A 13499-nucleotide genomic window follows, 5' to 3' on the forward strand; every position below is an offset into this window, starting at 1 on the left:
ACTTTAAAACAAGAAAATAAGGATTATCTCCCTTTGACCATTCACAAAACCCAGTGCGGTGCCCATACCAGCACCTTTCAGCAGTGTTGTAAAAAGTTGCAATTCTTGTTGGCAAAAGGTGTTTCAAGATTACAGGCCTTTGCATAAATGAAATGTAGCCTTCAGTTATGAAACATGGTGCAGAGGTAGCACATGTTTCTATGCCCACACTCATGTTTTGAAGGCCTCCACAACTTAAATGACTCTTGAAACTGCATTTTAATAATAAACAATTTTCACCTAAAGTTCATGTCATACTCAAAGTTACATCTTCATGGCATCATCTATTGATGGAGGAAACTGGGCAAGTTCTCACAATCTTATATGTATGTGCATGCCGGCCTTGTGTGAAAAGTCTCCTATCTTCAGATTGACAAAGAATCAAATAATGGGCATACCAGGTCTTTTTATGTTATAAGATGTGAAAGCTAGCTATGCCACTAACTTTAAACAACCTAATGAATGACAGCAAAAACAGGGATGTGCCAAACTGAATAGTTATGGGTGAATAGTTTCTAAGTGTGTGCCCATCCTGAAGATGAGAAGTTTGCAGACCCCATTAATGCTAAGCTTCATAGTTTGTCTGCCATAAATAGGATATGTCTTATCTGTAATTACTGGCACTCAAACCAGCATTATTAAGCTTGTGTAGATGTACAAATGAATATATTTTCATGTCACATCAGGTCAAGATACGAATAGTTTCTAATGTCAAAATAAGTCAGAATGAAATAGGAAATAAAAAATAGGAAATAGAACCCAAATGAGACGTAAGCTTTCAGTCTGAAACACAAGCACATAAATCAAACTTGAGAAAATTTGACTGAAACTCAATACAAAATGATGGCAACTGGATTAACCCAGAAGCATTGACACACATTTTGCACACGTACACAACATAATGATAAGGGGATGCTAGATTTCAATTTTTAAAAGGCATTGAATTTAAAAAGTTTGTCTTTCTTCATGAAATGTGAAGGTGCAAAATATCTGGAAAATTTGAAGTCATTGACAATCAATCTTAAATTGAACTATTCTACAACTGCCTTGCTGAATTTTTTCTTAATGTAGTTGTATATTGCACGTGTGCATATGACACAAATTTCAGTTTTCAAATATACAATACTTAAGCTGTATTTGGTAAATTATCTGAACACAAAAATTCTAAATGTGAAAAGATAAAGTACCCATACATGCAGATCCTGAAGAACTCCACTGCATGTTTAGAGACAAGAGGGTTTTGACTACTAGAGTTAGATCATACATACTGTATATGTAGGGGATAAAGACTGAAACTGTATGAACGATTTCTTGAATAGGTGAAAGTTTATGATGTCAGAAGATTATTAAATCATGGCTGATAAACTGAATATTTCAATATCAACCACATCTATCGACAAAATTTCTTTGAATATCACTCTTGCTAACTTTAGTTTTCCTCAACTGGTTGAAACACACTCACCCATGGTAACATGTACACATTAAAGAAATCTGTTTATGGCAATTATAAATAACTTTGTGCTTATTTGTTAACTTCTTTGTGTCCCCCATCTAGCTGGCCCCACTTTCACGAAACTTCGTCAAACGTGACTGTCATGTTGACGCATAGTGTACAGATACATCACCATGTGATAGGTGCATCTGATGTAGCTTCACATGATCCTCATTGAAATGCGCCCCTGTTTAATACCAGAACAAACTGGAGCTCGAATTTCATAGTGCTGATCTTCGTCATAAATATGAATCTCATGAAACTTTTCAGGCTAACCAATGTAACTAGGCTGATCAATGACTGCCCAATAATTTGCTATGTCTAATGCAAGACACTTTGGAATCTGTTTTTTTTTTTTTTTTTTTTTTTTTTTTAAATTATTGAACACATACAGTGGCAAATAGCCACAACCATAACATTATCACAGATACAATGTATAAACAGAAGAGTGTTTTCCCTTGTTGTCACTCTCCAGTCTGAGTTGTTCTTGGGTCTGAGAGCTATAATATCACACATTTAGCAGAAAAGGGAGACTTCTTTCCATGTGTTCGTCGTCGGGACGGTTGTAGTGATATTGTGTTGTTTGTATCATTGTGCTTGTTTGCTGACTTGCTGGAACCATTGTGTTGGCTGGAATCTGATAAAGCTGTAAGATACAAACATTTTAAACATTAGGTTTGGATTTACTGCTAGTAAATACAAAAAATACAAATACATGTAAATTAAACACAGAAACAATCTTAACCCCTTAATGTGAGAAAGGTGCCACGCTGCAAATTCATTTCTGTTTCTCTTAACAATATGAATAAATGAAACATTCAAATTAAGAGTCTGCATCATGCGATTCAAACTTTGAAATTGAGAGCAAAAATTTTGACAAGTGAGAATGAATGTTCCATAACTTGTTCTATTCTGACAGGCATAAATAAACCATGTAACTGGGAGCAACTGAGCTTTTGGTAACCTGGAATTATCTCAGAACATCTGGAACAACCAGACTGGGCACTTGTTTTAGCTGATCCATGCAGGGTTGTGATTAGCCAAAAGTGCTAATTTGTTGACTTATGTATCACACAAATCAGGCCTCAAGACAATGACATTACATGTTAATACATGAGTGATCACAGATGCTGCAAGATGTAGTCCACAAACACGCACCAAAACTGAAACTGGTTAGACACGTCCTGTGTAACCTATCATTTATTAGGCTCAACTTAGTTGAGGTTAATTTGATACAAAGGTTATAACCATAACATGGCCTAAAATTAAAGATACTTAGCTCATTCTCTATGACAGACTTACTTGGTCCAATTTTTTGTGGCAATATGGTGTCGTTCTCTATAACCATGTTCACTTGACTTAGATAACGATCAGCTAGATACCTGAAAACTGTAGGCAGAGAATATATATTAAATAGTGGTGAACTAACAATGCATAGTCAGGCAGCAACATTTTCAAGCATAATATTTCATCCCCCAAGCTTTTATTTCCTCAATTTCAAAGTATTCCACTATTTACCAGCCCGATGTATACTTGAGAGGCACAATTGATCTTGACAGATGTTTTCCTACGAAGGGCAACTTTACATGTGTTCACTATACACTGATAATAAAGGTAATAATGTGAAAAATGTCTCTAAAATCTCCATGTCTTGTTAGAGAATAAAAAGTCTATGCAGCTATGAGTTCAAAAGATTAACCACTCACCTTCATCTACATTTAAATTGTCTTTCACAGAAGTTCTGTAAAATCGCAAACTCAACTTTTTGGCTAAATTTTCAGCCTCTTCCCTGCAAAGTAATTACCAATTCTATTTTAAATCATTTACAAAATATCTCGTCAAAGTGAAAGTGCAAATGATTTTCACAGAAGTAATAATAAGTTTGAAATAGTTTGAAAACTCACACACCAACAATATCTCTTAACGCACTGGTAGGGGGATGATATAAAAAGTGCTAATTGTCCAGACATCATATAAATCTAGTGGTAGTTAATACATGTGCTTATATTATGAAGTGTATATATATATATATATATATATATATATATATAATATATATATATAGATATATATATATATATCTGTTTACCAATGCCCAAGGTTCCATGGTAAACAACAAACTTGCAAAACAAGACAAACTTACACTGTGACAACAGCATCGTCAATTAGGTCTATTTTGTTTTGTACAATAACCATCCCAATTTCTCCCACTTCATCTTCCACCTGACAATTGAAATCAAGAAAACGAGACAAGCGATTAATATTGTAGTACACAAAATGCATAAAGTGACAAAATTACATTTCAACGGAGTGCATGCATTATAATAATCCATTCATGTTTTTTAAAACCATAGGGGTCTAATCTTTTTTAGTACACTCTGCCAAATTTGCCACCAAATCTACCAATTTTTGACATATGATTTTCTGGTCTGCATGCCTTTCACGGATGTCTGGTAGTTGTACTTCTGAGTACACGTATTTCATTTTACAGCTACAGACTGCTATAACTACAATTCTACAGGCCTGAAAATGTCCTCATAAGAGGAAAAAATTCAGGCTCAGCTAAATCCCCTAAATGCGTCACATATGCAAGGAAAACTTCATCTGCATTTCTTAGCTTTGGAATAATTTTGAGTTCAACATACATTTTTATGTTTTGGTTTGCTCTTTTTAATTTACACATGTAAAATATATTAAAGTGTGTAAATTACAGTGTTTGATTCAAAATATGCAGCATGTAAGCATGCAGGAGGTAAAACAAATATAGGATACAACTCTCGCTACTTTCACATATATGTAATCTTTAAAAGACATACTGGTGTTTATGCAACTTAGAGCAGATCTATATAACTCAGTCTTCTGCCGACTTGCCGTCTGTATTGTATAAATAGATACTGACATTAGTCCTTACGTAAATTTTAAACAATCCTTCAACAGATACACAGCTGGCCCATTGTTTTGTGAGCATCTTGTTAATGACAACATTGACACATTCTTTCTCATGATACTCTGTTTTTTGTCAAGCCAGTTACAGTATAAATACTTATGCCTGTGTTCATATACATTTTTATTCTTGTGTGTCCATGATCAGAAAAAAACTGACACAACACGTAAGCACAAATATATACACAGTATAAAAGTATTTTGCTTCATCTGAATTTCAACTTTTTTCCACTAGATTTTTAAAATTCTTTTTCAAGTACAGAAGTAAAAGTAAAATAAAAGAATGCCTTAAAGCCTTGCATTTGAACTATATTATGATGCTGTGTATTTGAAATGTGATAAATATTTCAAAAAATGAAGATACACATACAAGTTGAATTTTTTTTTTAAGTAGTATTTTTTTTTTAGAAGTTATAAATCATCATTCTGTGTCAACATAAAAAGTGATTAAAAAAGGTACATGTGCACTGGTATGTACATGAATGGTATAACCTTGTACCTAACAATGCATAATAAAATAAAATGAAACAGAAAAAAAAAAGGAAAACAATGGTTGGCAAAGAAATTTGATGGTTACACTGTGACCAGATAACTTTTTCTTCATACAGTATATCAACTGATACAATGTTTCATTTCTATCCATTTTACTCCATAGATAAATGTACATGGCACCGGCTAACTATACAGCATTACAGAAAACCGATCAAGTGAAAGACCAATTGGAGATTACCTCCAATATATTATTCGTTGTAATGCATCTATATGTACTTAATCAATAAATTACATTTGTTTATATAATCTTTATTAACATGCAGAACAATGTACATGTGCGACCGAAGATTTAAGAGAAGAAGGAAAATTAGCTGGAAATTCAGGTCTGTCAAGTAATTTCACTTTCTCCTATATTTTTTCCCCCTCAATTAAACCTGCCTATTCATCAAACTGATCACTATTCCCATATCATAGGTGCATAACAAAAAGCAAAATATCATCATCTGCTATATCTCTGCTGAAGTAAAAGCAAGTTACCCCATTTTACCAGAAAGCACTGAGTATAAATTAAGATGACCTTCATGTCCGAAGTCATCAAGTTTCAAGTTTAGAGATATGTAATGTACAAGTCTGTGTAGAGGAAATTAAAAGAGATCGTTTACCTTTTTCTTCCAGGTTTCCAAGGCATCAAATGATTCCCTATCTACAGTTGAAAATGCCAGGACACATGCTTGTGCACCTGAAGGAGAATATGGACAAACATATACATGTTGGTTAGCATCTTAATATGCACAGACAATACATATATGTATTACATCAAATAACCAAACTTTTTATGTGCAATTTTCTCCAAATAGGTGTGACACCAGTATGGCTAACATCAGTGGCAAAGAAAATAAAAGGATATTCTACATACAACTGTTCATGGTAATTCCCCAACCTTTTTGGAATAAAAAAACTGTGTATATTTTATACAAGCTTGCAAGTCAACAAAATTAAAATGGGAAAAGTGGGTCCTGGGTGGTTTGCCTCTCCAGGTTAGTGAATGTCAAAGTTCTGTGCAAAGTAACTTCTTCATTGCACATATAACAATGCTCCCAGAATATGTGTTATTATACATGTACCTGAACACACATGTATTAATATATTGCTGCCAAGTGCACAGTCACACTATCTGGATTTTTAGAAAGTTTATAAACTATGCCTATAGAAGTGAAAAAATCTTTCTATTATGTCCCCAGATTTAGCAAACAGTTTAGTAACCTCTTCAAAATAGTGCAGAAACACAGAAAAGGTTACAGGAACTTTTTCTTCAGATCAGGCATCTGTTTTGTAACAAGCACTTACAGCTTGGAAAAATGTACAGTAAGTAACAATCATGGTCAATGTGTTCATATTTATTTACCTGATTGGTGTTTTACGCGGTACTCAAGAATATTTCAGTCATACAACAGTGGCCAGCTTTATGGCGGCAGGCAAAGCCCCAGGAGAAGCCCACAACTATCTGCAGGTAGCTGGCAGACCCGCAGACTCCTATGTCAATGTGTTTATATTTATTTGATACTGTATCAATATATATACACTACAATAACTTGTTTGATATTCTATCTATGTATACGTAAGAGCATGTAGATGGTGTTAATATTTTGATATTCTATGAAGAACTCGCTTGATATTCTATAATGTACTTGCATATTTACCTGGACCATGATGGCGATACATAAATTTTGACATACAGGTATAATTAATAACTCTTATTGACTCTTTAGTCAAAATAATTAAGGCTGTCTGGTTTCCAAATCAGTCATGATACTCATCTTGACCTACATTTTGACCAAGCTTTCACACCTGGACCAAGTAAGCTGGTCCATGTTTATTTAGCTAGGTGACACACATTCTGGACATGTTTAATTAGGAATCTCACACACAGGTGGCCTGTTTGTTGGGACAGACATTAACAAATGACAGGTGTTTAGGTGACAAGTTCATTTCCTCAAACTTGTAAAATGACCTGCTGAGAGGGAAGAATCAGTGTCTTAGAGGAGCTGTGTTATCTCATCTCCTGCAACTTTTTGTCTCCAGGCAGAGACAACTTAATCTTGTCTTGCAATGAAACTCCAATTTTAATCAAGCATAGTTTGACAACATCTGGAAAGAACCGGCAGATTGTGCTACTATGCACATGTGTGCCATGCTATATTGTGTGTTAAGTAGCGAAAACTGTGTGAGACACTGATAGCATTGTGGTCAGAAAACGCTTCCGTAGAATAAAATATTCAAATGCATTTTACTAGGTTAAACAAATTGTTAAAAAAAGTAAATCCAACTATTTTCCTGGACAGTTTTTAATGGTTTTCCATCTGATACATACTTCATTTCAGAGTGGTCTTTACCTTTAAAGTCATGGCCAAGAAAAACTTTTAGATATAAAGTTGGCACATATGGCCCAAGGATGAAGCAACATGCTAAAGGTTTAATGCATTTCTCATTAACCAGCTATTGGAAATGGACCACGTAAGTGTTGGAGCTCATTACTGCCTTTGATCAATGCTTATGTTGTTGCTGTCTCCATGTCTCCAAGTGTTAGTGTGTGTTAGTTTTGTACCTTTTAATTATTGAAGAGTTCTTCAAAAGTAGGTTGTTGAAAAGTTGTATATGTCATGCTTGATGAGGAGATTTAAGATGAGCTTTGATAAAGTCCTAACAAAAAAAGTTAGTCCATGGTAAATACTCTATACTGTTGTAAAGTTAAGACACTTCGGAGAAACAGCACCCTGAGCTGAGTTTGAATCAGCACCTTGCATGTCCTAGCGACTGAAAGACAAGCACCTTTAACCACTACACCAGGGCTCAGTCCCTGATGATTTCAAATAAGGAATAGAGGTATCATGATACACAGACCTACACATCTGATCTATAAATGTATAAATGTATGTATCCAGCATGTATTTATACAAATTATTTGCTTCCATTTGTTATTATCACCGATTTTTTCTTCCAGAGGGGAATTACCTCTGTAGTATGCCTTTGTGATGGCATCAAACTCTTCCTGTCCAGCAGTGTCCCATAACATCAGACGCACATCCTCTGCGTTCACTCTGAAATGAGATTCAACACATTCAATGTTACTTGGATCACACACTGATGCACATATGCAGGCCATTGTAGATGTATACGTATATATATTCATATTTGCGTGTTAAGATCTTACTTCATCCATACACCCAATTTTCATCTAAATCATGACATTTCCATGTAATGATTTACATGTGCATATTTTAATCCATTTATTATTACCAATTCTGGTTCTTTTATTCTGTACAAAACTATGAAACAATATCCTAAAGGTGCATACAGAGCTGTATCATGTATGTGAGCCACTTCTCAGTGTCTTGTAAAAGGAAGAGGCAAAATAATAGTTATGAAAAACCTGGCAGCTCACTGAAGAGTGCTTGAGTTTAAATGGCAGCTTACATGCAAGTTGACCAGAGATTTGATTCATGTTGCCATATACATGTATACCCAAATTTATCCAGACTTATAAACATGTATTGTACTCTTTCTAAGCATGTACATGTTTGTTTCACCTTTGCTCACCATTGCCAACTGCCTAAATGAATACAATTTATAGACAGAAAATGGTCATGGTTTATGCATACTATGTATTCATAAACACTGTTCTGATAATGTCAAAAACTACACATCATCTGCATCTGAATGCCTATCTTTTACAGTGTTTTGTTTTATAAGAAGACTTTGTAAACAATCAATTGTAAGTTTAAAATCGACATACATTACGCTCCAATATCAACTGTATATATAACTCAATATTTTACAGCCTCATATTAAACTAATTACTCTAATTCTTCAACCTTTTCAACTGCCTCTGCAACCAATATTTAGAAACATTCTGAGAGAACTATTGGGTATAGAATTTTTTTTTTTTTTTTTTTTTTGATTGGTGTTTTACGCCGTACTCAAGAATATTTCACTTATACGACGGCGGCCAGCATTATGGTGGGTGGAAACCGGGCAGAGCCCGGCGGAAACCCACGACCATCCGCAGGTTGCTGGCAGACCTTCCCACGTACGGCCGGAGAGGAAGCCAGCATGAGCTGATTGGGTATAGAGAAATAATGTTCAAATGTTTATGAATCTTGCATCTTAAATGGCACAAACAAATAATTTTTATGCCATTCTGACAATAATTGTATGCATAAATTCCACTGCAAAAAATGCTTCAGTGTTTGAGATCAGGTTGGAGATTTACAGCATGTATTTGTAAGCAGTTTTTAATAAGAATTGAATTATATGTAAGTATCATATTCAAGGATATTTTCAATTATATGTATATGAAAGTGGTCAGGTTTATGGAATGTATAGTTGAAGGAAACCCTGAACGATAGAGTAAACCACTAGTGTTCGCCAGGTATCTACATGTACATGTAACAAATGTCCTCAATGAAGCAGCAAGAGCAGGATTTGAACCATCAACCTCATTGGTCAAAGACCTCACAGTTGCACTAAGCTAGCCATTAAACTGTCTGAATCCATGGCACTTCACTTCCTGACACAATTACTGTTGTTCTGTTCTGTCAGTAAATGTCTGTCTACATATGCTGCACAGACAGCCACCTTGTTCCAGACATCTGACATTTCACCTAACCCATTCAAATGTCACATTAGTGATTGTGATTTGCTCAACAAGTTCTTTTACCTTTACATGCGCGTTGAGTGTATGCCACTCTTGCCATTAGGAATTCTGTGTCTAATTTAACCACACTTTGTTCATTTAAATTCACTTAAGTTCAAGGGACTGTAATTAATTTATCCGTGCAATTAAACCCACATGGATGACACATTACAATAGACTTCAAATGCATGCATATATATGTATGATACAAATAACTAACTACATGTGGTGAGACTCAATAATTACAGTACACATATATGTGCACGTATGTCATCACAATTACATGTCATTGTATTCAATATGTGTTATCACTGAGATTCATCTGGATGTATAATATGTAATTTCTGGACATCAGGCCTAATCAACATGTGGTAGGAGAAAATTGTAATAAAAGTCTTTCTAAACACATATGTACATGTACATGTGCTTGCTCCTACATGTTACTGGTATAAACTTTGCCATATTTGCTAGATTTTGCTTTCATTCTTTTGTAAACGTTTCATTTTCGTGACTTGTATGTGTACATATGCAGTGTGTAGTTTCCCTTGAGCCGTATTTCATCACATTCATTAATCCTCCATACAGTACAGATACATGAAACTTAAGTACGATTTGTATGATGATGAATTCTGGAGTCGTTTGTCACAAAAACATTTATAATTAAACAAGATGGTTGACTCTTGGTTTAGGAACGTTTCGAAACATTGGTTTCAAACCTTCACAAAGGACTTATACTACGATAGAACACCATTCACATAAATGTACATCCAAGGCTTCTAAATTCAGTAAGACAATTTCTTAACCCTTTAACCTCATGTCCCCATGAGACACTAATCTCATTATTTTCTGTTAACTGCCTTAAAAAACAATTACTTAACACTACATGTCCAGTACAAAGTACACCGGTGTTGGTATCCTTGCATGTACATGTAAGTCACAGACCATACATGTGCTTTACACAATAACCATACAACACTTAACAATAATGTATATGTAAATTGGAAAGTCTACTGGACTGAATATCAATCTACATGTACTTTGATTATGTAGTACATGATGCAGTTCATAGATATACATTATGACGTAAATCACAAACCAGCTGAATCAAATGAGCATAGTGGCTAAATACCTCACTCCATGTACATTTTGTATAATTGATGTATACATGTAGTGTACAGGCCTCCCTATTTCAATATTTTGAAACAGATGTGAATAAACAGACAGACAGATAATGCTCAAGTATAAACAAATGGATTCATGTACTTACTCAATTTGTCTCTCAAGAAAATCTACACCAATTGTCTTCTTATACTCTGAGGTAAATATTCCCTTACAGTATCTCTGAATCATGCTGGATTTTCCAACTGCTCCATTGCCAACAACCACCACCTTGATGGCAGTTTCTATCTCCTCTTCCCTCATGGTGAGGGAGAACCCACCGTGTCGTCGTCGTTGTGGATTCGGGACTCTAGGTGACAGAGCTGTCCTGTTTTGAGAACTGAAGATAGGCTCTACAGAGTTCGTACACAGAGGCCTTAGCCCCCTCCTTGCCAACACTAACCTTGGGTTTACTCCTCACAGCTGACATACAATTTTCCCCAAGACAACATGGCCAAGCATGTCTAAAACTTCAGCATTCGACTCTGATGAAAATGTGATTTTCAACAAGGAGCAATAAATTGTAGCAAACTACAATGATGCAGATATTGCGTTCTGTGTTTAGATTTTTACATGGAGGGACTACATGTAAATACATGTAGCACACAGAGCTACAGAATAATGCTAACTTTCTGATGACATTTCCTAGCTGTCCATCTTACATGTCACTTGGTTTAGCACAGACGTTGTCAAACAAGTCGGTCAGGCACACAAAGTGTAGGAGCGTCACAGCCAGCTAGCTCAAGAGCAGGGTACTTGAGGGCTGCCCTGACCTTGGAGGGCACATAACCAAATTCTTCCTCAGCCAGTATTTGTGAGAGACAGCTGCAAAGAGAAGAGAGGGAAAATCCAGTGTCAACACAAAGTATGAATTCCTCAGTTGTTTAACTAGAATTGACGATTAACTCTAGCCACAAACAATGGTGGGGACTAATAGCCTGAATAACCCTTCCTTAACCAACGGCTAAATAATCCACAAAGTTACAAACAATGGCTGTGAAGAAAATATGAAAAAAATTTACAGGATGGAATGAAAAATTCATAATTCAGAATTCCACTTGGATTACTTTTAAAATCAAACTTATAAAAAACCAACTCCTAGTTATAACTAACTGACAATCATACATATAAAAGGTGTGTATGTTTGTTCTGTAAAACTACAGGTTCATGCAGTGCAAATCATCACACATTGCAAATGAAATACAGTACAAAATGTATACATCATAATTTATCCTATTATCTGAATTCAGATACATTTAAACAAAAACATAAACAAATAAATAAAAAAATAAAAATATAAAACAGAAGCATATTTATTACCAATGTTTCGATCTAATACACACGTAAACTCCTGTTATTTAAAGGCATTATTAATGATATTGATAAAAGTGTACCAGAACTCCATAGTGTATGTACCAAAACCGAGCATGTATTTTCAATCATGTATTGTAAATGCTAGCTTCTCCAACCAAGTGAAATATTTTTGCATATGCCCTACAACACCAATCAAATAAATCAATAAAATAAATGCTTTCATATAATTAATGTTTTAGTATTAGTTAAAGTTCCTTCAAGATTTATAAAGATTTTTGAATGAAAAAAGAAAAGGGGATTCTAAAATATTATTTGTTGAAATGATATTTCACTTACTGTGCTGCCTCAATGAGGCATTATGCTGAAGAAATAAAATTACGACACACTAGAACTACCATCAGTTTAACAGCATCCAAGCAGTCTGTATAAATTGTTTTCAGCTTCTACTTCCATACAGAATGTGTCAGGACGTCATGTTGTAACTATTCATCGGCTACATAGCCATATTGGTATATTAAGGTATACAGTCCACATTGAGAAACAGTTAACCAGGCAGTAATGGTTCAGGGGCACGGTACTTCAAGTACATACAAGGGAAGGTCTGCCAGCATCCTCACGGGTTTACCGTGGGCTCTTGCCCGTATTCCTCCCACCATCATGCTGGCTCCTTTCATATGAGTGAAATATTCTTGAGTATGCCATAAAACACCAATCCAATAAATAAATAAAATTTGCCAAACATTTTGATACCTGTATTCCAGAAGCTACTGTGTATTTCATACAATTAAACAATTCTGACTTCCAAGTTACACACGTGCTTTGCTTATGATCTCCCAAAAAGAAATTCAAAGTCAGACATGTATGTACAGTGTGCTTAAATATCTCTATACAGATTAACACAGCTTTGTACATGTCCATGATCTACATAAACAACTTTCTGAAATTCTTATTTCCAAAGACATTACTGACAAGATCTTACATCTTTTCTTTGTCTCCAGGGTTAACTTGATACAAGTACCTGTATCAGGCAGCATTACCCAATTGTTCACAATGGTTGTCATGCAGCAAAGACCACATGTACTGCAAGAAACTGAGAGAAGGCTACATGAGAACTTATAAGGCAGAGAAGACCCAGACGTGTGTCATCAACACATCTGTACACGCAGACAACAGTCTGCTGGGGTCTTGCTTATACTCAGTGACATTTTCTGAAACCTTTTTCTCTCACAGGCTGCTCACCCTAATGATGAAAGGTTAATAGGTATACTGACCTAACATGTCTAATTTTAGACACCATCTTACCCAACTGTCACAGCTAAAAAAGGGTCACATGCAGACACCAACTTACATGTACAAACAATGCAATCA

At 35.1% G+C, this 13499-nt stretch overlaps 1 protein-coding gene across 1 annotated transcript; it reads right to left on the minus strand.

Annotated features, from left to right (window-relative positions):
• Positions 1-1991: 1991 nt before the first annotated feature.
• Positions 1992-11636, minus strand: LOC135471638 (ras-related protein Rab-23-like). The gene is made up of 7 exons (XM_064750943.1): positions 10927-11636; positions 7979-8064; positions 5629-5705; positions 3675-3754; positions 3238-3320; positions 2834-2920; positions 1992-2177 (listed from the first exon to the last, which is right to left on the minus strand). The coding sequence occupies exons 1-7, from the start codon at positions 11079-11081 to the stop codon at positions 2032-2034; spliced, it is 714 nt and encodes a 237-aa protein (XP_064607013.1). The 5' UTR covers positions 11082-11636; the 3' UTR covers positions 1992-2031.
• Positions 11637-13499: the final 1863 nt, after the last annotated feature.

Source organism: Liolophura sinensis, chromosome 7 (genome assembly GCF_032854445.1).
Source record: "Liolophura sinensis isolate JHLJ2023 chromosome 7, CUHK_Ljap_v2, whole genome shotgun sequence".
NCBI lineage: Eukaryota > Metazoa > Mollusca > Polyplacophora > Chitonida > Chitonidae > Liolophura > Liolophura sinensis.